This window comes from Gadus morhua, chromosome 12 (genome assembly GCF_902167405.1).
Source record: "Gadus morhua chromosome 12, gadMor3.0, whole genome shotgun sequence".
Lineage (NCBI taxonomy): Eukaryota > Metazoa > Chordata > Actinopteri > Gadiformes > Gadidae > Gadus > Gadus morhua.
In genome coordinates, this window is record NC_044059.1 from 23,688,982 (window position 1) to 23,714,414 (window position 25,433).

General features: G+C 47.1%; 2 protein-coding genes across 4 annotated transcripts in view; one reads left to right on the top strand and one right to left on the bottom strand.

Moving 5' to 3' along the window:
• The first annotated feature begins 36 nt into the window (after nt 1-36).
• On the top strand, nt 37-7,481 carry olfml2ba (olfactomedin-like 2Ba). 3 transcript variants are annotated; one of them, XM_030373530.1, is made up of 9 exons: nt 37-452; nt 558-821; nt 1,038-1,145; nt 1,657-1,842; nt 2,583-2,814; nt 3,728-4,620; nt 5,139-5,499; nt 5,780-5,956; nt 6,402-7,481. In XM_030373530.1, the coding sequence occupies exons 1-9, from the start codon at nt 264-266 to the stop codon at nt 7,010-7,012; spliced, it is 3,021 nt and encodes a 1,006-aa protein (XP_030229390.1). In that variant the 5' UTR covers nt 37-263; the 3' UTR covers nt 7,013-7,481. The 3 variants fall into 3 exon arrangements, with proteins under 3 accessions (XP_030229390.1, XP_030229391.1, XP_030229392.1); XM_030373531.1 differs by having other exon boundaries at nt 2,589-2,814; XM_030373532.1 differs by having other exon boundaries at nt 629-821.
• Nucleotides 7,482-7,684: 203 nt separating this feature from the next.
• atf6 (activating transcription factor 6) overlaps nt 7,685-25,433 on the bottom strand; it is a 37,744-nt gene continuing 19,995 nt past the window's right edge. Inside the window, exons 9-16 of the mRNA XM_030373533.1 lie at nt 24,852-24,943; nt 24,060-24,200; nt 21,238-21,333; nt 21,018-21,120; nt 19,721-19,788; nt 18,563-18,674; nt 15,395-15,479; nt 7,685-9,544 (exon numbers count right to left, since the gene is read on the bottom strand). Coding sequence (XP_030229393.1) covers nt 9,339-9,544; nt 15,395-15,479; nt 18,563-18,674; nt 19,721-19,788; nt 21,018-21,120; nt 21,238-21,333; nt 24,060-24,200; nt 24,852-24,943 — 903 coding nt within the window. The 3' untranslated portion in view covers nt 7,685-9,338. The remainder of the gene's footprint in view (nt 9,545-15,394; nt 15,480-18,562; nt 18,675-19,720; nt 19,789-21,017; nt 21,121-21,237; nt 21,334-24,059; nt 24,201-24,851; nt 24,944-25,433) is intronic.

Sequence of the window (25,433 nt, forward strand, 5' to 3'; positions counted from 1 at the left end):
CCGGCGCTCTGAGCTCAAAGGCTCCTTGCCTTCTGCACATGCAGCATCTATGCGCTAAACTCATCTTATTGTCCTGCTTGCATGAATGGTTGTGAAATTAATTATTTGCGGATTAATCTTTAAATGAGAATGAAAATCTGCTGTTCATCTTAATTTGTCAAAGATGCAATTTTGGTTGCTGTTCTAGTTTTGTAGTATGCAATTATTAAGGTAGATGTAATAATAAGTAACAGGCTGTGCCTGTCATTTGAACTATACCAAGTATGTCGCTTTGCAAGCCTTATAATATGGACAGAATATGGGTTTTATGCGCAGTATACTTAGCGTTTTTATCTTGTTGCTCGGCTGCGCCGAGGAACTGGTCTGGAACTGGGATACAGGCTGATATTCCCAGTGATAAGAATAACGGTCACCAGCAGGCAATAGATGACCAAGAACATATTCTATCTCAGGTAAGCTTCTCTTAGTTGTTTAAACTTAAATTATTGAAATATAGCCTAATCATCAAACGCTTGATTGTTTGTGGTCCAAAATACATCCGTCCTCTTTTCTTGTAGCTGCTGGGTGATTATGACAAAGTGAAAGCCATCTCGGAAGGCTCTGACTGTCGGTGTAAATGTGTTGTCAGACCCCTGAGCAGGAGCGCCTGCCGGCGGATAGAAGAGGGCAGCGCCACGGCGCAGGACTTCTACACCGTGGAAACTATAACTTCAGGTCCGCCTTGCAAGTGCTCCTGCATCGCTCCTCCGTCTGCGGTCAATCCATGCGAGGGGGAATTCAGGTTGAAAATGCTTAGGGAAGCTGAAAAAGAAAATGTCAAGGTGAAACAACCTTTCTTCGTCGTTCTTCACCACCTCCTGCTTTTCTTTTTATTACCTTTTGTGGTCATTGTCCCAAACAATGCCATTTATAACATGTCCATAGCAAAGGCTTTTGGACCCGTCTGGATCACGCTTTATCTACAATGGCCTCGATGAATACTTTTTTTTTTTTACGATGAAGGAAAGTATTTTGAGAGTCTATTTCAATCATTCCAGCTCTCTGCCATCATTGACCTACTGGAGGGATCCTTTTATGGCCTGGATCTTCTAAAGTTGCACTCTGTTACCACAAAACTCGTGGGACGGGTGGAGCATATCGAAAAGGTAGGTCGACGCGCGAAGCACCAAACAAATGAATGGCAAATGTGCTCAATGTAGATGTGATCAATGTAGGGTATGTAGCCTCATATGAACCAGAAAAGTCTACTACATCCTTAAAAAACAGATAATTTTGACTGGGTAAAATCTCAAGCCACCTAGAATGTTTATGTTGCAGATCTTATTGAGGAAGTTAGAATCGCCCCACGGGCATCCACCGCTGGTGGAGACACTGGTAAACCTAACACGTAAGCCTACCCTGTGAGCAACATGCTACTCATCCGATGTGGCAGGGGTATCATTTGCTTAGCATCACATATTGACTTTGGAATCAGAAAGAATCCTGTTTTTATTATTTATATTGTAGTCCAATGTCAGAATTTTCATATACAGTATCACAAAATTCTGATAAAAAAAATGTAGGTTAGACGCTTCCAATAGATACTCAATTAATTTGTATCAAAGCTTTGTGATCCACACAGCACTGGTCCTAGTTGTTTGTCCGTCGTCTCACCAGGCACAGGCGGTGTCTCTGAACCACACTGCAGCTGCGGCCCAGCCCTTGACCAGTCCTCTCTCCCAGGGCGGTCTGGTCACGGAACGCCCCGCTGCAACCAGCCCGCCCCAGCACCTGGGTCCTGAACAGAAGGCCAAGAGTCTTGGCCAGAAAAGTGACAGAGCAGCTGCATACCACGTTCCAGACGTAAGGGTCTGCGTTTCATGATGATGGAAGGTCAACACCCGCTCATAGGGAATGTCCCGATCGGTGATGTTATTCTGAATTGAGGATTTCTACTCAGTGATCACGACAATTATCCAGATAACATACCGACATAATCAGCTTCATACATATTAGGGTCATGATTTTAATAAAAATCATTTTAAATGGGTTAGAATTGCAACAGAATAGGACAACCCCTTACTTAATTGCTCAATATGGCAGGAATGTTGGCTGTTCTGTCTCACTGAAACATGAACACACACACTTTCCTGATGATACTAATAAACACATATTCTACAAGGCTGCTCCAGAAATGGATATTGAATAGGTTTTCTACAAACTCTGATAATTTCTTTCCACACCCCCGTCCTGTCCAGGCATATCCCTATTTAAACATTTGGTTGTGGGGGCTCATGATTTTTTTAACGTGACAGTGGATATGGGCATCATGTGTCTACCTCCGTCAGGTCAAAAGCACCTTGCTGCTGCAGCCCGCTGCCATCCCAGTCATTATCTGGACCAGAGACCTAACCAAGCAGACACTTGGAGACTGCAGTGCAGATGATTTAATGTATTCAGCATTTGGCTGGCCCCCATCATTTTTTTAAGCAAAGTCAATCCAAATCATGGAGGGAAGAAATCAAAAGTTGTTTCTTCACACATTATTATTAATCACAATCAGAGTTGTACGGCTTATCTTTTTCTTGTTTGTTCTCTTGCAGGCAAAGTATGAGGAAAAGTTTCATGGCGGACGAGGATCCGGGCCGACAGAGGAGCGCTCTGATGGCGCGATGCAACAGAAACGCGAGCCGACCCCCAGAGTGGAGACCTCTCTCCAGGGGGGTTCTAAGGGTCCAAAGACCGCTGCCAACGGCATGATCATCAGAGGCATGACGTTTTATAAATCTGAGCCGGATCCAATGGTGGCTGACGACGGGGAGCCCGGGGAGAACTGTGAGTCCGCCCACTGAATCCTCAGCAAATAATTTGATTTAACCTTTATTTTAACCAGGAAAGTCCCATTGAGTTAAAAATCCATCTTTCAAGGGAGACCTGGCCGAGACGGACAACGAAAAATAAGGCAATTAATAAGTATAACATTTAAAGACCAAGCACTGCCAGTGATCTATGTACAAACGGCCGTCTGTCTATGTTTCAAGATCCAATTCTGTATTCCAATGTATTTTGAGATGCCATAACAATGAAATAGATATTTACATTTGGAGTGCCATAATGACCGCCAGCCACTCAGCAAGGCAGTTACAGGCCAGACGGCCGGTATTCTCATCAATTGTGGAATGGAAAAGAAGAACCTTCTTTGTCCCCTGTTGGGCCTACAGTCTCATCAAAGGCACCCAGTCACAAACAGGCAGAGATGTTCTTCTCTCTAACTGCTGCTACCACTACTACCACTACCACTCATAAACTCCCTTTCACTTTAAAGCTGTTCAATCCGCTTAAATTGTACAAACACACTGGCTCTAATCCCACTTTGTGAGATCCCTGCTTTGTGTCTTATGAGTGTTCCTGTAAATGGTTTCCTTGGGCTGGGAAACGCTGCAGTGATACTTAAACGGAGGTGTTGAAATTTTGATTATGATTATTATAGAAACCCGCGGCCACAGATCACGGTGTGTGCAAACAAACTAATTTCGCAGTGCTTCCTTCAATTCTTGCTAGCGTCTACAAATCTTTTGTACATTGACTTTTGTACAATTACAAAGAATAGTTTTGTGACTCTTCCTGGCTTGCGAGCACATATAATGACAAGATGGCGTGACGCTGATGCCGAGGCAGCGCGGCATTTGCAGCGGCACCGGGTGTTAAAGCGTGTAACCATCCATCCTCCTTTCACCCCTTTTTCCAGTTTTCGAGTACCACGGCTTCAGCGGCGATGGGCCGGCCGATCTGTTCATCGAGGAGCAGCTCCTGCAGCCTCGAGCTCCTCACCCGACCAGGGTCCGCGCGAGGCCAGTACTGGGAGAACCCCACCCCAGGATGACAGACACTGTGGGCGGGGATGACCCCAAGACCGGCCGCAACCCGGCCGAGGCGGAACCAACAGCCCCCGAGCCGGGAGTTCACAATGTCTCCAGAGGTGGCGCGTCGACGGCGCCGGAGAAGGAACAGAGCACGAGGTCGACTGTTGAAGGCATCGCCGCGAGGTCCTCTGAAACCCCCGCCACAGGGCGAGGCTCCAGCAGAACAACTCGACGGCCGATCCCCCTGACCGCCAAACTAATTAGAACCTCGGAAACAAGCTTTGCCGCAAAGGAGCCGACGAAGACCGTCGTTGCCTCCACCAGAACCACCGTCACCGCTCCCCAGCCGACCACCAAGGAAACCCCGAGAAAATCAGCAGCCATAGGGGGGACTTCTGCTACGGAAGCCCCTGAAACCATGGTCACCAACGACACAAGGCAAAGTACGGTTGGGGGTTCAAAAGTTGGGCGTAGCACTCAAGGATCGACCGTCACCGAAGAGCGAGCAACGGAATCATCCATCTCCAGGGTGACGGGGGCACCTGTGGCGCAAACACCCCCCATTTTGTCTCCTCCATCGGCTCAACCCATCCACACAGCCTGGACCGCTGCTGCTTCGACTCAGCCCATTATTTCTGGTACCGTCTCTACCACGGCCACTTCTACCACCACCACCACCACCACCACCTCTCCCACCACCACCACCACCCTCACTTTCACCACCCCCCCAATCACTACCCCAAAAAAACTCGTGGGACGGGTGGAGCATATCGAAAAGGTAGGTCGACGCACGAAGCACCAAACAAATGAATGGCAAATGTGCTCATTGTAGATGTGATCAATGTAGGGTGTGTAGCCTCATAGCCTAACCAGAACAGTCTATTACATCTTTAAAAAACAGAAAATTTTCACCGGATAAAATCTCAAGCCACCTAGAATGTTTATGTTGCAGATCTTATTGAGGAAGTTAGAATCGGCCCACGGGCATCCACCGCTGGTGGAGACACTGGTATACCTAACACGTATGCCTACCCTGTGAGCAACATGCTACTCATCCGATGTGGCAGGGGTATCATTTGATTAGCATCACATATTGACATTGGAATCAGAAAGAACCCTGTTTTTATTATTTATATTGTAGTCCAATGTCAGAATTTTCATATAGGCTACAGTATCACAAATTTCTCTATTTCTTTTTTTTTATGTTAGACGCTTCCAATAGACTCAATTAATTAGTATCACAGCTTTGTGATCCACACAGCACTGGTCCTAGTTGTTTGTCCGTCGTCTCCCCAGGCACAGGCGGTGTCTCGGAAGCACACTGCAGCTGCGGCCCAGGCCCTGACCAGTCATCTCTCCCAGGGCAGTCTGGGCACGGAACGCCGCGCTGCAACCAGCCCGCCCCAGCACCTGGGTCCTGAACAGAAGGCTTTCACCACCCCCCCAATTAGTACCCCAACCCCTACTACGACTTCCACTACCACCCCTGCTACCACCACCACCACCACCACCACCTCCACTGCCAGAGCGACTGCTCCAGTGAGATACAAAGCAACATACAAGATCAGCTGGGAAGAGGTGGAGACAGGGCAGCATGGCCCACCGACAGAAGCTGAGCTCGTGCCAAGACCGGCGGAACCTACGCCAAGGAAAACTGGTAAGCTCATTTGTTAGGGATGATGAGATTAATGCCGGGAAGAATGTTGTAGGGAAGTCCACACATTCACCACTCTGATTTCTGGAACCTTCCGCAGCACTTGCTATTACCTATTTAAAGCAGAGATTGATTTGAGGATTGATTTGAGGAAACACATCACTGCGATTGTTTCGCATTTTACGCATTTGTTTGTGTTATTTCAAGTTATCAAGTTGTTTAGTCGAAAACTAGTGAACCCCCCCCCCCCCCCCCCCCCCCCCTGGTAAATGTTCTGTCACAGGACAGTGCCAGGACACGTTGGCCACCATCTCCGAACCAGTTACCCATAACACCTATGGGAGGAACCAGGGAGCCTGGATGAAAGACCCCAAGTCGACCAGCGACAAAATCTACGTGGCAGACTACTATTACGGAAACACCCTGCAGGAGTTCCAGAACATGGAGGTCTTCAAGACAGGTAGATGACATGATGAATGTCCTCAGAGTGGGGCTGTGCAAATAATCTAATTTTAATCGTGATTTCGATTTTCTACCTCTACCGATTATTTTTAATTTTAAATCAATTCAGGGGCTCAGGTGTCGATGTAGTCGCATCTGTTAATCCAACCGGATACCGATTCGTATTGGTGAATCGTTACACCCCTGATATATAGATATTTATTTTATTCATTTAAAGTTTTTTAGAAATTGCATAACAGTTTTTGTGGGTTTTTTTAAGGTGAAATTTCAAGTGCTTTTTTGGAGATAAATGCTGTATAAATGCATCATGTTTTCAAACTCAAAAATAATCATTTGAATAATTGTGATAATGATTTTTTCCATAATCGAGAAGCCCTACCTCAGAGGTCATCTCTGTTCCTCCTTCCCTTCCATCAATCACCCCGCCCTCTCTCCTGGTCCAGGTCGCTTCACCACCTCCTACAAGCTGCCGTACAACTGGATCGGCACGGGTCACGTGGTCTACAACGGCGCCTTCTACTACAACCGGGCGTTCTCCCGGGACATCATCAAGTACGACCTGCGGCGCCGCGCCGTGGCGGCCTGGACCCTGCTGGACAACGCCGTGTTCGAGGACTCGTCGCCGTGGGAGTGGCGCGAACACTCCAACATCGACTTCTCGGTGGACGAGAGCGGCCTGTGGATCCTGTACCCGGCGCTGGACGAGGAGGGCTTCCTGGACGAGGTGATCGTCCTGTCCCGGCTGGACCCCTCGGACCTCAGCCAGGACCCCGGGACCACTTGGAGGACGGCGCTGCGCAGGAACCACTACGGGAACTGCTTTGTGGTGTGCGGCGTCCTCTACGCCGTGGACAGCCACAAGAAGAGCGACGCCAAGCTGGCGTACGCGTTGGACACGCACACCCACACGCAGATGGTGCCCGGGATGCCCTTTGTGAACCGCTACAACTACACGGCGCAGGTCGACTACAACCCCCGGGAGGGCGTGCTGTACGCGTGGGACAACGGACGCCAGGTCACATACGACGTCAAGTTGGCCTACGGAGACCCTTGACGGGGGAGGGGCGGCGCACCAAGTACTTTGAGTATTTTTGTATTCAAAAATATAGAAAAAAGATATTCTATGATTTTAAGGGGTGGATTGTGGACCAGTTCACGGGAATGTTATATTGTTAAAAATCCAAAAAACAAAATGTTTTGTACTTCAGTCAACAGGTTGAATTGTATATACTGTGTAATGAACCACTGTGATGTACATGAATGTAGAAGATGTGGCAGAGCCAGTCCCGCAAAATCAAGGCTTGGATCCCCCCCCCTCCAAAAAATAGCTACCCCATTCAAAGCCCATTTTCTTTTTTATTCACTTCCTTTTTGTAATTTTTTTATATACCATTTTGTAATGTGTGTTTGCACACACAAGATGTACGGCCGTCTGTGTGGTAAGATCACAGAAAGCACTTACTCCCTCCAGATCAGATTGAAGGCGTTGAGAAGACTACAATAAACATCTGAAGTAATAAAAAGCTCCCAATGTTTGTGTTCACACATGGCAGTAAGCTGCCACTTCCCTAGTGTTCAGTGCTCAAGACAGCTCAGGGTTTCTGTGCCTTTGCCGTTTCACCATTTACAAAATGCATTTCACAAAGTAAAAAAAATATTGAAGAATATATACTTTCATACAAATAACAAATATATACCTATGTGAAAAGAATGTATTAAAACAATGTAAAATGGTAAGAAATTCCAGTGTTTTATTGAAACGATTCCACAATTCAGAAAGTTTGTTTTCTTTAAACTGATTACAATGGGAGATAAAGTTAAAAGTTTGACTCAAAACACAAATTTACTCCACAATTGAAAATAACTCATACAGGGCATGTATTTACTATTACTAAGATATTTTCTGATATAATATGGCCAATTGGATAAAAACTGGTCTGAAATCTAATCTAAATTCAAAAATCTCTTGAATTTTTAAATTAAGTGCACTTAAGTGCCTTAAGTGCACAGAGTGCAATTAGGACAATGGAAGGAGGTTCAAGGTTCAAGATGAGATAGCATAACGTGGCACATAAATGTGAATGCTATGTTCATTTGTTTTTGACATTTTCCTAATTTAAATGAATAGAGATTCAAAATTGACAATTGAATAGTTAGAGCATTTAACACTACCTATGAGCAAAATAACAAGATAGATCAATAGGAAAAAAATGGGACGATATACGATGCAATCAAATGAAAAACACAAAGCTTATCCCTCGAAAGAGAAGTCCCAACTGTCATTCAAATATGGTTTGAATCCAAAATTCAATAGGTATTGCAAAGACTATTCTCTGTCCTACTTACGGAATTTGCACACAATCATATTTATCGACAATCAGTGGAAAATAAATACATATATATTTTTATATATATAGAAGTCTGCGTGCAGCACGGTGCAAAACATAAAACAGAAACTATTCATAAAACACAATCCAAAGCATATTAAACATAAAACAAAAGTTACAAAACAACTATATATTGGACACAGCTTTCATGAATATTCAGCTTCCTGAGTGCATGGCCTTATAGTCGAAGGTATTTGTCGATGTGAGCAGATACAGTATAGTTCTTCGCTTTAGCATTTAGGAACCAAGAAAGACAAAAAAAATTAAAAGCAGGGCAAAGACAGCGCAATAGGCGAATGAATGGGTGCACGAGAAATGACGTGCATTTGCTAGAAACTCAGAAGTTTAAACAGGTTTGATTTAAACCATGGCGACAGAAACACAGGTCCTGATTATCTAAAAATGGTCACGAATAGACATGTCTTATTGCAGATTGGTTTCTAATCAACCTGGTGAGATTGGATCTCTTAAAAACAACAACTTATAAAAACCTTTGCTGCCAGAAATGTACAGCCATAACAAAGGGATACATTTCAAATGCACCGCTGCTGTTACAGCAGCCTTTCAGTGGCGGGGTGACGCAGGGTTCAATACTCTGCCCCCTGCCGTTGAGCAATTACCCTTAGCGCAGAGCGTCTAGGGCCGCCGGGGGAAGTCTTTTGTTGCCGCACAGGAAGTATTCACTCTGGGGCAGGGCTGAGCATCTGGCACCCTCACCTCCAACCCTTTGGACCAGCTTCCAATGACCACAACTACACTTCTATATTTTATATATACGAGAGGCCTACATTTCCTTCCAATGTCAAAATTCACAGTAGAGAAATTGCAATCCAGCCCAATCGTGTCCATGAGGTTTAAAACATCTCCCCCCCCAAAAAAACAAAACAAAACTATTTCAATCTAAATAAGAAACGCTTCAAACATTTGTGGCGGAGGTCAGGGTGGTCCGGGTGCGAGTGGTGTCAGGGGGCGGGGGGGGGACCGTGGTGACGCTCAGGCCGAGCCCATCAGCACTCCGACGGGGGGCGGGGCCTCCCCGGGGCGGTCCGAGGGTGGGGTCTGGTACAGCGTGTCGGTATTGTTGACCCGCAGCAGCGGCGGGATGGTGGAGGAACGCACGTGGAGGATGCGCGTGTCGGTGACCTCACAGTCGATCTGCATCATCACCTCGAACGCGTCCTGGTCCTTGATGACGCTCTCTGGAGGGGGGAGACAGCAGAGGAGTCGCGCCGTTAGAGCTCAGTATCCAACACAAGGGGGGGAATAAGTCTTGTAGTCTCTAAGTCTCTCTCTCACTCTCAGTCCCTCTCTCGCTCTCCGTCCCTCTCTCGCTCTCTCTCTTGCTCTCTCTCTCACTCTCAGTCCCAGTCCCGCTCTCTCTCTCACTCTCCGTCCCTCTCTCACTCTCCGTCCCTCTCTCACTCTCCGTCCCTCTCTCACTCTCCGTCCCCCTCTCACTCTCTCTCTCTCTCTCTCTCTCTCTCTCTCTCTCTCTCTCTCTCTCTCTCTCTCTCTCTCTCTCTCTCTCTCTCTCTCTCTCTCTCTCTCTCTCTCTCTCTCTCTCTCTCTCTCTCTCTCTCTCTCTCTCTCTCTCTCTCGCTCTCTCTCTCTCTCTCTCTCTCGCTCTGTCTCTCTCTCTCGCTCTGTCTCTCTCTCTCGCTCTGTCTCTCTCTCTCGCTCTGTCTCTCTCTCTCGCTCTGTCTCTCTCTCTCGCTCTGTCTCTCTCTCTCGCTCTGTCTCTCTCTCTCGCTCTGTCTCTCTCTCTCGCTCTGTCTCTCTCTCTCGCTCTGTCTCTCTCTCTCGCTCTGTCTCTCTCTCTCGCTCTGTCTCTCTCTCTCGCTCTGTCTCTCTCTCGCTCTGTCTCTCTCTCGCTCTGTCTCTCTCTCGCTCTGTCTCTCTCTCTCCGTCTCGCTCGCAGTCTCACAAACATTGAAGAAAATGTGTGGCAGAAAACCATCAACACATTTCTATTAGTGGCTACATTTATGAAAGCATAATTTAAGCCCTGGGGTAGAAGACCCAAGGAATGAGAACCAGAGAATACCATATTGTACCATGCATCCTCACCGATGGGCATCATTGTGAGAAGAGCTGCCTACACAAGGAATACGGTTGAGAGGAAAACGTCTTAAGTGTACGTCTATTTTTTTGCATCGGACAATCCCCGATTGCATTTATACTTGCTTTTTTATTCAAAACATAAATAAAATGATTCAACCACTGCAGATGAGGGGAAAGAAAAAACAGAAAATACAAGAAACACATTTGATCCCTAAAGGTCTTGCGCAACAAGCCATTGCTCTTAGGGGACGGCAACATTGCAACAGTGTTGTATTCTCAAGGCAAACTCTAGACTTTTGGTGTGGTCCACACAGTGAGGCATGAGCACAGCCTGCTTTGATTTCACCCTGCCCTGCAGGAGCTCAACATCTTAGTCCATGGACGCAACAGCTAATCATAAAAGCCTGTTGTCCGACGAACTCAAGGATATCTGTGCGGCTGTCTTACTTAGGTTCACTTTCAACTTGCACTTAGCAGTCTCTCCCCCTGACATTCTTCATCACGCGACCACTCGAAAAAAGCTAGGGCAGAGAGAAGAGGCCAGTTGGTAAGAGCTTTACAATAACATTCCCTCGGTTGGGAACAGTGTCATATAACCTGGAAAGATGGCTAAATGGCTTTAAAAGCCGTGTATACGGTTTAAATTCGGCAGGGCTCCATTTGTTCCAGAGACACCTGTCTAGGACATCAGCTGCTTTCCATACTTTGGAGATGAGCGTGTCTGTGTGTTGTGTGTGTGTGTGTGCATGCATGTGTATACGTGTGCCTCTGCCTGCGTGTACATGTGCCTGCGTGTGTGTTTGTGTGTGTGTGCGTGTGTGCGTGTGCGTGTGCGTGTGTGTGTGTGTGTGCGCGTGTGCATGTGCATGTGCATGTGTGCGTGCGTGCACGCAGGCATCAGAGCCTGGTCACTTAATGAAGGCTGATTTCTTCTGGTGCAAACATTTCCATTGTCTAATATCAGGATAATATTGCAAATGCTGCATACCGCCAGATATGACTCCCTCCAAGTGTAGCAGGATGATAGTGAGGACGTTTTGTGATGGCGGTTTCATTGCAGATCCATTTGTCATTCCTCACAGAGGGTTGAGAGTCACGCAATCTAGTCCCAGGCCGGGGATGCTCTGCTAGAGTGGAGTGCCTTGCAGTAATGAGAACACCAGGGGTATAGGGCTTGGGCATCATGATTCATCATGGTATTTTGTTGGTCGGAAAATTAAGGGGACACTAAGGGTTTGATTGCTTTAATATCCTAATTTCAAGAAGATTCCTTAACCTAGGCTAATGCAAGACACAAATTATTCCTGACGATACTGACGGTAGCAAATGCTGGGCGGAAAAGCATTCGCTTGGTGTTATTCAAACTGGTCACATGAGTCTAATTATTTCAATTCCATCCCACCGGCAGCTTAAGAGGGCATTATGCCAGCGCAGCCAACACACCCACGCACACAGCGGCTCCTCCGACCCAATACCAGGCACTCTCTCCTGGCCCCGTCTACATGCGTCACCTGGAGTGGTTCCATAGAGCTCGCTGCCCCTGGTTTCCCCTGTGACAGCAGGCGAGCTCGATGTGATTAATCCCCCTTATGCCCGACAGGAGAGCGTCTTAGAAGGACACGCGATAGGCCCACTCTGGTTTGATCAATAGAGGAGATGGGTCCGCTTTGACACGGTGTTGAAAAGGAAGCCGCGCTTCAAGATCAGGATGAATTATCACACCGAGTCCAGATCCCCAGAGGCCATTCAAGTCAATGGAATGAAGTTGGGATCTAATTGGGTGCCTATTAGGCCCACTTAACCGACCAAATTAATCATGTTTCTCCTTGGAATTTCCTTCAGGGGATTCAAACCACTATAATCTTCCTCATCTTTAATTATCCGCTGAGACAATCTTTGACTGTGGCACTGTAGACATGGCTTTGTCTCAAGTTAAACTTGACCACGGAATTCGAAAGTACAGCAAACATACTTTACGAACGTGCAGCGCTTAACAAATAGGCAGCCTTTGAACGAAGGATCCCTGGCTGGTTAAGAGAACACACAAATCTGTCGCCCTTCTGCTCCGGGTTCTTCAGCACTGGGTTTCTTAACCTTGAACTATTTACGGATGCTGCGCTACGGTGCACATGATTGCAGTTAAAGAAAACAGAAAACAGCATACGTGTATCAACACAGGATTCATCATAGCATGGCCTGCCGCAATCCCACATACTTCATCAAGATGACTTTAGTTTTAAACATGTATACTTTTGATTTATGTCACCCCCAAGAGAGCAGGGGAGCCTTCACACCAGATTATGATTCTGTTTGCCAATGCACAGCGTTTACACACGTTGGTCCTCTTTTGAATATCGCAGTGGGAACACAGACTGAGGCAGGGGTGAAAATGCAATATTGTAACCAACTGGTTTGGACCAAGTCAATCCAACTTCAAGTGTGAAAGCACCCTTCCAGTGTCTACAGGTCAGTGTGTGGACATTGGGAACGTAAACCAGTGTCTCAAGCACCCTAGCCCCTACACCACTTAACTCCATCTCCAAATGGATCGCCAAACTATGCGTAAAAAAAACCGAACAACCGCCTTAAACACACGTTAAAGTCATGGCGCCCGTGTTCATTGGAGATTAATGTGAGGGCGAATCTAACAGGTCAGAGTCAACTGACTTGTAAATAAAAACCTCTGAAGTGTGGAAGTGCAGTCAGTCTACCAACGACATCAAAGTTCACATCTCCTTCGTTGGCTTATTGACCGGGACGTGCCAAACAATTGCTCCCATAGCGAGGCCCATATCCACCTCCTCCTCCAGATGAAAGCTATTTAGTGACTGGAAGGCAGGGAGGGAGGGAGGGAGAGAGGGGAGGAAGGGGAGGGGGGGGGGGGGGAGTAATTCCTCCTAGAGAGAAGGAGGAAGCTGGAAAGAATTATCTTTTGCAGCAATCACGCAGTTGAAAGGGAGGGGAGAGGAGGTGGTGGAAGACGAGGTGGAGGGCAAAAAACAAGGACTTTGCCTCGCAAAAGATGTACAGTTAACAGTCGCACTTAATCACTATAGAGTTTCAAACAAAAGAGGACATGAATGTAGCGCTGCCTTCTGCGGAGCCTGCGTGTCATCTGGGGAACACACAGAGCCATACGTCCTTGACGAAGACCATGTCTGTCGTGTGGCTCTACAGAGCCGGCATCACTCCTGACCTAATAAAGAGAAGACCTTGTGTCCTGTCGGCTCATGTTAGTTCTGGGCTTTTAAACGGCTCTTAGAGCCAGATGCGGGTCTCACTACGAGGGGAAGCCAACGCAACGTCTACGCAGCTAATCTCGGGCGACTAGCTAATAACATATGCTTCGGAGCAAGGAAACGTTCTTGATTCTGCGCACATCCACGATAATAGGGATAATGTTTTATTTCTCTCTTTCTCCTGGTTTCGACCATGTTGTTCAGAGTTCGCCTTCTCTATAATCTGTTTGGCATTGGGGCGCGAGAAAGGATGGAAGGAAGTCTCCGCGTTGAACCACCGCCTCATCGGGTCATCTGGGACAGGAACTGCCCGAGGCGACTCTGTGCTGACCAGACCCACCAAGAACAATGTTTACCTTCATCAATCTTCATCTGAGAAAGCAACTCTCTGCTCAAACCCCAGAAAAAAAAAAAAGAAGTCAAACGCAAAAAAACAACATTTCCCAACGGACCCGTTTTCCCTACTGAGCATGAAGCTCGTATGACCCTGACTCACTAACGGCCGTCCCGGCTGACTGCAGGAAAAACAGGATTGAATCCAAGACAAGACAAGACAAGACGATCAGTGATAACAGTAATGGCTCAGCAGCCAAGAACAACAGTCGTATCTTTATAGCCGCTAGCGCACAATGGCCGCACTCAAGCCCTGTCCTCCTCCTCTCTCCTCTTTTAAATTAGTTCATTGCGCTTCTTATTGAACAAAACATAGATATATATATATATATATATTCAACATAATGAAGGGGAATTGTAATAGTGTAATGATTGTTTGTCTTAACGCTTCCTCAGTCTATTATTCATTGCGACACGGAAATAATGACCCAATTGCATTTCCATGTGTTGCCATAGCAAACACAGACCCCCACTGCAGGGAGTCACTCACGAGAAGGTCAAAGGGCTCCAAGCACAACCAAAATCTTCAATCTTCTTCGTGGTCTATGGTCAGGAGAAGCTGTTTGCTTGTTCACTTCGATTTGCAGCCCAAAGGTGTAGGTTTTGAACCCTCCCCGGGCCATATACTCGTGAGCAATCAACCTTTGATACGATGCCGAATCTACCTCTCTCATTCGTCTCTGATGGTCGCGATAACGTTTTTCAAAGGAACCACTGTCACAGAGGGGTAATAGGTGAGCAGGCATGAGGCGAGCTCATTTTTTGCAACGGGCTCGTGGGAGTGCCCACGCTATACTCGATGAAGCAAAATTTCCTGGGGATTAGTTGTTTGTATTTCACAACATCCCTGTTTTTATCCCTGGACGAAATATCTCAATCCTGCTTTCAAATTTCCATGAGGCGCTGCGAACCTGGGAACTACCCAGTTAAACAACCGGCTACTAAATTGGTGTTTCCATGTTACGTGTTATTCTGTGTTACTGGACACCTTTGTATATTGTGTGCAACGTTGTAAACTTTATATTAGTTTTTCAATAATGATGGCAAATCAAATGGGATGCCAAGGAGGAGGGGGGGAAGAATTCCCCTGCTCGTAGAGAAAAAGAAAAACGGGTCAAACTGAACTTAAACAAACTCAGAGATTGGACCCATAAACTCAGGCATAAAAATAACGCTGGATAGACCAGGAGATGCAAAGTGGGCCAAACCAACCCTTTCCTTCTAAATGTTTTCGGGGCACCTAATAGTGCATATTTGCAGCAAGAGGTATTGTGGAAAGCGCTCCCAGAACGGCCCTCATCTGGTGCTAGGTGCCTCGCAGGCTGCCTCTCCCGAGTCCTGCAGAACAACGCTTACCATTTATGTTCATGGCGGGCAGCACCAGAGACATCTTGGGCCGCCTGCCCTTGTTGTGGCTGGTGGCAGGAAGCAGGAGATGGTCCTGCAAACAAAAGGAGACAGAGGCCCATTGAAGCATTGTGTATACATCTCACGTTGTTGTTCATTGTGGTGTGTGCACGTTGGAACAACTTAATGAATGGCTTGTAGGTACGAGTGGCTACGTGGAGATTGGTCGACACCTAGAGGATAATATATCATACCGTGGTCAATTCAAAAAGGTCACAGCCTAAGGGGATCTTTTTCATTAAAGCCATGAGGATCGAACCAGTTTCTGTAATGTTTCCTTGAAATCAAACGCTCCCATCTGAGTATTTCTTTCTCTTGCCTGGTTCCAAATGTTTGAAGTTGCAAAGAGAAACGTTATAATTGGGATATCTTCATCTTGGGGCTGTGGTGAACAACTCGATTTACAAGCTGTGGTCGTTTACCTTGAGCCTATAACTACAAACGCAGTGAATCAAAGTCCCCTCGAATCGGAGGGAACTGCTGCCTTGTGTTTGGTGAATCAGAGAGAGAGAGTCAATGACAGGGAGCCCGGTCTGTGTGTCATGATGACAGCCGCTCGGAGAGCTTGCGGGGCGAACGAATGCCAGCGTGCAAACAAATGTGGGCGCGGCTCTTCCAGAAATCCCCCCCCCCCCCTACACAAACACAGATGCCCCCGAAATCCCCCGAAGTTCCCCCCGTACCAAAGGCCCCAGCTAACTTTACACAATCGATTACACGGAGACACTTTTGATTCTCCCCCAGCGTACATCCAAGGAGCTGGCGACTGATGTTCGGCACTGAAGTGGCCCTAGAACCGTCTCGGTATACCGTACTCTGAACCGTACGCTGAAGCCCCGAGATCTGCCTTTGACCGGACTTTAACCACGGAGATGCCTGGATGTTTTATTGCGTTGTACTAATTATGTTCTGTGAGGCCTTATTTACAGAAATGGACCATAAAGACAATCTAATCTTATCCACAACATATTTATTTTGGCGATTGAGTCTCAACGAGAGAGAGATATTACAGAGAAAGCATTCGTTCTTTAAAGAATCCATCGGTGCAATACTTTCCAAACAAGTATCCGCCTGATATGGAATAGTTCCCTGGAATTTTAACTACAGCCGTGGACACTGTACTTCATCAGGCGCCTGCAGCTTTGACCAGCTGACACAGTCCGCTCCGGCTACCATGCCAACCGCTCTGAAACCTCATTGGATGAAAATCCTATGCAGTCAATGGTGGTGAAAACAGCGTTACCTTCACCTCAGCTCACTAAAACGTGCTTATATTATGACTTCACTAGGTGACACAAGAATCAAAAGAGGAGAAACATGACCACTCGGTGACCTGTACAAAAATGACATTTCCTTTCAATTCTAGGATTTATTTCCCCTGCTGAGGATAACTCTCACTTGATGAGTTATGAGTTACTCACTACAGCTGCAGCGTCCTGTACACGACCTCCTTATGATCCAGCTCAGCAAGGCAGACATTACCCCTCTATGCAAGGGCACCCAAAGGCCACCGTTAACCCAGCCTTTGGATTCTCCCCATGGGTGGTGCACAAGTCTGGAGCGTCACACAAGTGTTTTCTTTTCTTTCTTTAAAATCGACAACCAATTTCAGATTGAATCCGAAGCTCCGGAGGGCCTTGCAAAAACATGACACTGATCCTGGAACAGATACAGAAAGCCCTCCCCACGCACCCTAGAAACCCGGGGAAACCAAAAACAGGCAAATCCACTGGCAAAAACAACATAAGCCCTGCGAATACTGAAACAGAACAGGGTCAGTAGGGAGCAGGAAGGTAATCCTGTGCACTTGGACATGTCATAGATCAGGTCAATATGTTTTGTTGTGGCACTGTGAAACCCAGATGATAAGCCTTAAAAGCGTTGCTCCGAGCCAGAGTTGCGCCCTTTAATGCGTCAAGATTATCATTGTGATGGTGCCAACTGAATCATGCTTTTTCTCCTTGCACATATTTTGAGAATGATACCTGAATCCTCTCCCAAAATGACTCAACGTGAATAATTACAAATATAATGTGATTTGACTGCTGATAAACCAAGCCAATGCTGGGTGGCCATTAGAAATAGCCATACACCAAGCACATAACAACAAACAAGCAGGAGAAAATGAACACAGCGACCCAGCAATCGATAAAGAAAACAACATGTGCATGGACTACATCCGCCCATTGGTTGACGGTCAAAAAGCATTGTTTCACTGACGGATAAACGGCGATGAAAGCAGTGGAAAAAGTGGGGCCACACCGCTGGACCTGCACACGGGCAAACAATAGCAGTGTTTCCCCCCTTTTTTTCTGCCTCTAATCAAAGTATTGCTCCGGATTCAGACGCCGGGGCTGCACGCGTGTCCCCGGGGCCAACTCTTTGCTTATGTCTGGGGCGTTTGACTTTTTGTTCCCCCTCAGTGAGGTGATTGGTAACCATAATAACAGACCGTCGAACGTCGTCAACAGACACAGGCGTGCGTGCGTGCGTGCGCGCGCGTGCGTGTGTGGCTTTGTTGGTGTGTGTGTGGTTCTGCTTGTGTGTTTGTCTGCCTGTTTGTGTGTGTTATTTAGGGTTCATTTTTGTGCATCTACATTCATATCTCCGTCACTCGTGAGCGGACTTGAAACCGTTTTTTCTGAGGATGACGTCATGCCATCGTATCTCGATGATGTGACGATGCAAGGCACTGACGCTATCAGAGCTAGTCTCTGGCAGTTTCCCGCTCCTGCCAAAGTGCCTTTCCTCTCTTTACCCGCCTTTACCCACTCTTCAGTCGTAAAACGTCGTGACCGCAGCCCTCAGTAAACCGCCACGGCACACGCACACACCGTTGGATATTTTCACGGCTCCTTAGCGTTAATTGTTCGAGTGTTTATCCGCCCTAATGGATGACAGCTGTATGCATCCTATGGTTTCAATTAAACCGCAATGAGCTACTTTCCGAAGTGGATCGAAAAGCGCCACACACACGCACACGCAAACACACACACTTCAAAATATCAAAGGATGTTTCCTGCTTTCATGCGTCGGGCCTTTTATTGGCGTAGACAAAACAGTAGGCCAGACCGCGTTGGCGTGTTGTCAGGGAGGAGGATGGATCAAAGCGCTCACCCTGCGGAACGACACCACGTAGAAGGTGTCTCCTCGCCGGTTGATCTCGTCGAAGAAGTCGCTGTAGGTGCGGTGCGGGGCGTAGTACACCTGCAGCTCACTGCCAGAGTTCCTGTGGGGAGAACAGTAGAAGGACCCTGAAATAAGTCGCATAAAAGATGGTATCTTCAGACTGACACTGGTTGCACAAAGCTCTCATTTAGGTCTGGAATGCACTTGGTTGCCGCGTCTCAGAGAAAATACCTCACCGCTGTTCCCGATCCCTGAGCGACTTGATTTATAGACACTTGGTCACGCAGCAACATTTTAAAGTTGCTCCCAATTGCATTGTGCTTTGTTTGCTCTGAGCCTCAGGTCACTTTGGAAGATAGCATCTGGCAAAAACGACTAAACCTAATTATACCTGCATGAAAATCGGAAGTCTGTGCATCAAAGAAGACGCATGTACCAAAAAAAGGACCCAAAAAGGAAGATATGCATCTCAGATGGATCCCAAGATGCATTCCTCTCGTTACCGTCGGCTCCTCTAAAGCCGGTCCTGTTGTTATAGCAGGCGGTGGGGCTTGGGGAAAACGCGGCCCTACTCCATCAATGACTCAGCGAGTGGCCCACGAGTTGCACAGTGGGAAAGGAGGGGAGAATGAGGCCGGGGCTGGGCAACAACAACACCGGCGGTAGGGTCAACGGCGGGTCCCGCTGGAGCTACAAAACGCTTGGTTGGGGTTTTACGTCGTTGACGCATAGTTTTCTATCCGACTATTGGCAAGGAAATATACAATTAGTGGATAAAGACCCGCTAGCAAAACAACAAAGTTCCCCAGCGAAAACACTGAAAGCTTATTGGGATTTCAGTTTCATCATGAATTTATGTAAATCGATCCTTTTAATGCTTACAAAAACTAGCCTAGCTCGTTTTCGTGTTGTCGAGTTTCTTAATAAAAACGTTTGAGTCTCCAAAAGTGAGGCCAAAATCCACACCCCACATCTACTTGTTGCCTAGGTAGCCACATTGCAGCCCCCCCCAACACATTCCCCTACAAGATGGCCTCTCCCACTATTTGGAAAAAAGGGCAGGGCCTCCATTCGGCCATTTCATTTTCTATGAAGTAAATTTTCTATGAGGACAATAGTAGACATGTCACCCGTGCTTCTACTCACTTTTCCGCTGCGTTTTCAGTGTATCGCACCGTCACTATCTGGTTGACGTCCTCGTCCTTGTTCGTTTTCTTTTAGAGAAGAGAAGAGAAATAGAAAGAGAGAAAACATAAGACATCAAGGACTCCAACAATCTAGTATGAAAAGTAAAGTAGACCCTCATGTCTTCAGTGTAAGGAATGCGACTCCAGTGCTAAATAGATCCCCCCTAAATTGTAGTCAAAAAGTTTGAAACCAAGCTTTTAGCGGTCAACAATGAAACAATCAGAAAACAATGAACGCTGACCTTGCAAGAACACATGTGTTGAACATTGAAAGAAGAAGAAAAAGATCCTTAATAATCAAGAGATGTTTGGCCCGACTGGATATTCTGGGGGTAAACAGGTCCAAAGCAGATGGGAAAACCAGTGGCTTACAAATGGTAAATATTCCATCCATTGATGATTGAAGGAGAGCCCGAGAATGACGTTATGCACCACTGTTGACATTGGCGGATTTGGTGGATATTCAAGACAAAAGCAAAAGGAAGCGATGGAAAAGAAGCAGGGGGAGAGGGCGGCACTATTCTACACCTCTCCACCGACAGTTTGTTCTCTCTCTCAGGGCTGTCAGATTAAAACGGACAGGAATGGGAAGAAGAAGGGAAAACAGGTGGTGGGAAAAAAGGAAGGGAAGGAGTGCCTGTTGGCGCAACCGGTTCACGCTCGGCAATGGCGTGTACGGACAAATCGGAACGTGGACTCAACTGCTGTTTGGGTAACGGCACTCTGAGGTCTTGATTGACATGTACTGCTCTGTAGACAGGTGTGGAAAATAGGATACACAAGAACCGTATTGTCTGCATATAAATACATGTATGTGACACTTTTAACATTGATTTTATGGTAAGGCTACTAGTGAACGGGGTCTGGCCCCCCGAGTTGAACTCATCTGCCGTCCAGACTTTGCATGTGGGGTTCTGATGGTACGAGCTAAGTAGCAAAAATCATCTCTACTGAGAACATCCCAAGAACAGACTTTGTTGTTTTCTGTTCTCATGTTTTCTGCCCTTGTTGAGGTTGAAGTCAAATTAAAATCACCAAACCACTGACCTCGTATTCCTACAGCTAGTCCTGACTCACTCTTTTAAATTACAGTTGCTACAATTTCGATTGAATCCCCTCAAATGTCGTCAGCCTCACTCGTCCCGTCGCCTCGGTGACTTGACGTTGTGTAAACGGTTCAACAGAGACAAATGGAATGTCTTTGGAAATCCCATAACCGCGCTACTTATCCGGAGCGCCGCGGTCCTCCCACTCACCAGGATGGTCCGAGTGGGTTTCTGCTGGCTGTTACTCAAGCGCCTGGACTTGGTCTGCTCCACCTCGTGCCGATGGACCCATCCCCTCAGCTCATTGACCAACCTGCTCACCGATAGGTTGACAAGAGAGACGGTGTTAAAGTCCAAGTGATTCAGGAAATCTGAGCAGAACCGGCACTTTGGTCCCGGGATACATCTGAAATATTGGTGCGGGGCGTACTTCATGCACTTGGTCCGGTTGACAGGAGGCTGGCAGGCAGGTGCCGTCCTGAGGAAAGAGGGATCCTTGACCACCATCAGGGCCTTGTCCTCGAACCTGGGATCCAATCAGAACAAAGAAAGAAGACAGAGGAAATCATTTACTATTGAGTAGACAATCACATCAGACATTCATTAAAGGCAACACACTGTAAAACTGATATACGTATTAATCAGCTAAGGAGGTATTCATTCTCAGACAGGCCTGGAGGACATTAGGGTTCAAAAACAGAATCTTTCAGCGTGGAGTCAGACACCCTCGTAACGAAACTCCCAACTGGAACCAACGAAGAACAAGTGAAAACAGGGAAACATGATCGAGGCTAAGAATGATGAAAAGAACGTCCAAATATCGAATAACAGTGTTTCCCAAAAACGAAGATTAAAAGCAAAAAAATTGCAACAGGTTCCACATGTTGGGGGGAATGCTTTGAACACCAATCGGGGGAACCTGGGAGCCCCGATGGCAGCTCATGTTGGAGCGTAGGTGAGGCACCCGTGGGGAGTGGGGTTAATGCGACCGACCGACCCACCCTGGAGGAACACACGGATCCCCAATGTGGGGACAATTAGGCCTCTGTTGAAAGAACAACATTCTTGGGTGCCTGCCATGCGCCCCGACGGCCAAGTGAATGATCCAACGTATGTTTTGGAAACGCAGACGTGCGCTGGAGAGAAAGTACATGATCTCTGGTAGCATGTGTGTGTGTGTGTGTGTGCACTGTGAGTGGTTATAAAGATATAACCAAATTACATAATATAATATATAAGTTATTGTAATACCAAGCAAAACGATAAGGTAGTGAACTAGAAATCTGCACAGCGACAGATGTTTTCCCTAATTTATATGTACTCATTTATAATTTGAGCATACGTACTATTTTTTGGAACATCATTAAGTTTAGTTTAGTTATCCAGCTAACTATTTATGTATATATATTGATTCACTGAACATCACATATGTTAAATCTACACACTATAGTTAAAGGATTATCCAAAGTCCAGCAATCGTAACCATTGCTCGTAACCATTAAGAATTCCAACTGGGCGCATCTCAGTCCACAGTGGCGTTTTGACACAGAATGGATTTGAACACACGTGGATCTGTTTGTTCTTATGCTCCAACTACTAAAGCTATGGGAGCGGCTGAACACTTCTTTGGAATAGAATGGATGCCAAGTGATCATCAACTGCCCGATTTCAGGCCGCACGAACGAAAATCATGGCTGATTTTTATCTCCACATAGATCAGGACAGATCCTTTGTGATGCAGGATTAAAGAGAGCTTGTGTTAGTAGAACAGAGAGGCCAAGGACAACACCGATTATTCTCACTGCTATCCTGAACTCGTCACTGCATACATTTGTACAGCTGCTCTTACAGGGATTGTGTGGGTTTGATTGTTGCCAGCCTCGCTTGGAAGTCTCTTTGGGTAAAAGCGTCTGCTTAACGACTAAATGTAAATGATGCTTGGCTGCTCTGTGATTTCGTCATGAACATGAAAGCATCCATGGACATTAACATACACACATGCTATGGAGAGTGTGCTACCCCACCCAGTCTGGCCTTAGTGTGGGTATGCATCATTGCAGAGCAGAAAAGGAAAAAAAAAAAAAGTAGGTCCTAAAAATACTGTACATGAGCATTTCATACAATTCTAATTTCAACTACATTAAGTGACTCTCGGCCATAGATCTTTCAGAGGCTGGTGTCTGGGCATATTCCTCTGAGTAATGCCGTCATGCCGGGGTACAAGTGCCCCATTATGTGGGACCAGGTGAGGACGTAAGCCGTCCACAGTCAGTGGCCACCTGTGAAGGCCTTTCTTCATAATGAAACCGCTGCCACAGGCTTTATTCCTCCCCAGAGATCTCTATACCCACCCACAGCCTGCAGAACCCACCGGCTTGTTCTCTCACTATGTCCAGTGATCCCTTACTCCATGATCTGGAACTGGGTCCGCAAGACAGAATATGTCAGAACATAAGTGCTCCCATAATCCTCACATATGATCCATGTTCTAACACACACACACACACACACAGAAGGTTGTCTTGTGCGACTCGCTTGTCTCTGTCAACTTGCCCTGCCAGAGCTGAAGTGTTCCTTCCTGCCTCATTTCAGCATAATGTCACCAGGTAACCTGATACCATACATACATGGGTTGCATTCAAACGGGACCTACACCACACACACACACACACACACACACACACAGGACTCTGACAGACTGGCGAGGAAAGTCAGACGCGAGGATCAACACACTCATACGCATTGGCTCACACACAGTGCAAAACAGGGTTCTTTCTAGCACCCATCGAAGTCAGACAGGGATGGAGAGGGGGGGGAATAGGTACCAGACAGGAATGTTATTCAAGCAATCTCGTAATGAGCCCGGTCGACTGGACCCCCATGTCCCAGGAGGTTGGGGAGAAAAAACACATGAAAATCGATTACTCTTTAGAACAATAATCTGTTACCTGTGTCATGTACAGCGTCAGTCCCAACGCCCTGTCCTGCCAAACATGCCCTAAATCCACCCCCTCCTGCCCCTACCGCCACCAACTCCCCTCCCCCAACTAAACATAGGCATGGAGTCTCGTCTAAAGAGGCAGGCGTTAGGACACGGTCCGTCATCGGCCTTTGCACACACGCCGACCCGCACCCAGTAATGAGCTGCGGCGGTCTTTCAGCGAGGCACAGGTGCATCCTGGTCCGAGGCCGACCGGTCACGTAAATACTCAACGCACGGGCCGGGGGCTTTGGTGGAGCTGGGGGCAGTACCTGTCTGTCGACGTTGCAGGGCCTCCTTCGCCGGGCTCGGGGCCGACCTCGGCCTCCGGGGAGAAGCCAAGCAGGTGCCTGCCGCTGGGCTGCATGGCGCCGGCCTGCTGGGCCTTGGAGCCCGGCCCCCCCTGGAACACGCTGCACAGGGAGAGAGGGATGTTAAGGGGAGAGGGAGGATGGCTGAGGAAACCAAAAGAGAGCGGGATGTAATCCACTTCATTACTCAGAAGAACCAAGTGATGGAAGGAAACGATTGCCAGATTCCTGACGGCCCCCCCATCCAGTGCACCGCAGGGTCTTAAGTCACCACCGGAGTTCTGACCTTATCTGCATGACGGACCTCAGGTAACACATTTCACATTTATACCCGTGAACTTATTTATTTTGGCCGACGCGTTTGTCCAAGTCGAATTACTTAAGTGCATTCAACGCTGAAGATGCAACGCCAAGGGTGCAGGAATCATTAGAGCAAATAAAAAAATCATCAAATAACTTTTGAGTGTTACGACACCAGCGTCGGTGAACCACACACACACACACACACACACACACACACACACACACACACACACACACACACAGACACACACACAAACAAACCAAAGAGTGTATTATTTTGTATTGTTGCAACGCTAACAGAAACTTCCCCTCAAAAGTGTACAGCACTTTAGGAGCAATTAGAGACCTTATCTCACTGCAAGTCACTAAACCAGCAATTACAAAAGGAAGTGCCCGAAAACAAACTCCCGCACTTTAGTGGGGGTTCTGTGTCCGCGGTGGCACACTCACCTCATGGGACCGACGTTGATCATGAGGAAGACCACGACCACCATGAGACACACGGCTCTCCTCTTGGGGGCGGTGGTCTTCAGGACTGTGTTCTGCAAGGGAAACCATGGGTCAAGATGCAGTGCATACAGTCCGCTGATTGCTATTGAGTGGAAGCCTTTAACCAAAGCAACTCAGTCAATTCATATTGGATATTTTAAAACATGTCATTAACAGCAGCAGGTAGGAGGGTTGGCGAATCTTAGGGCAGCTGGCTTTGGAGATTGAAGCTGATTCCTTTAGAGCTGGGAGTCGAAAACCCTCTAAACACTGCACTATCCCCCCCCCCCACCCCGCCAACACCAAATCAGACAGCCTACTACTTTTGGAAAATACTTGGCCGACGTCCTAAGACGAAAATGCCTTGATTGCTCAGAAATCGGACAAATGCATGTCTCTGCAAACTTATTTTTTATGCAATACCTACACCACAGGGATTCTGTAACTTGTCAGACTCTCTGACGGCATTATCCACATTGTGTCTGGTGAAGTCAGGCTGAGACGTGCCTGATTTATTTTGATCTGATTTCCCCATCTCCAAGG

What these genes read in the sequence shown, in the direction of transcription:
- olfml2ba (XM_030373530.1), top strand. Translation starts at nt 264, where the DNA reads ATGTCGCTTTGCAAGCCTTATAATATGGACAGAATATGGGTTTTATGC. An exon ending in CTGCATACCACGTTCCAGAC is followed by an intron (nt 1,843 to 2,582) that starts GTAAGGGTCTGC and finishes GTTCTCTTGCAG; the next exon opens with GCAAAGTATGAGGAAAAGTT. An exon ending in GGGTGGAGCATATCGAAAAG is followed by an intron (nt 4,621 to 5,138) that starts GTAGGTCGACGC and finishes TCGTCTCCCCAG; the next exon opens with GCACAGGCGGTGTCTCGGAA.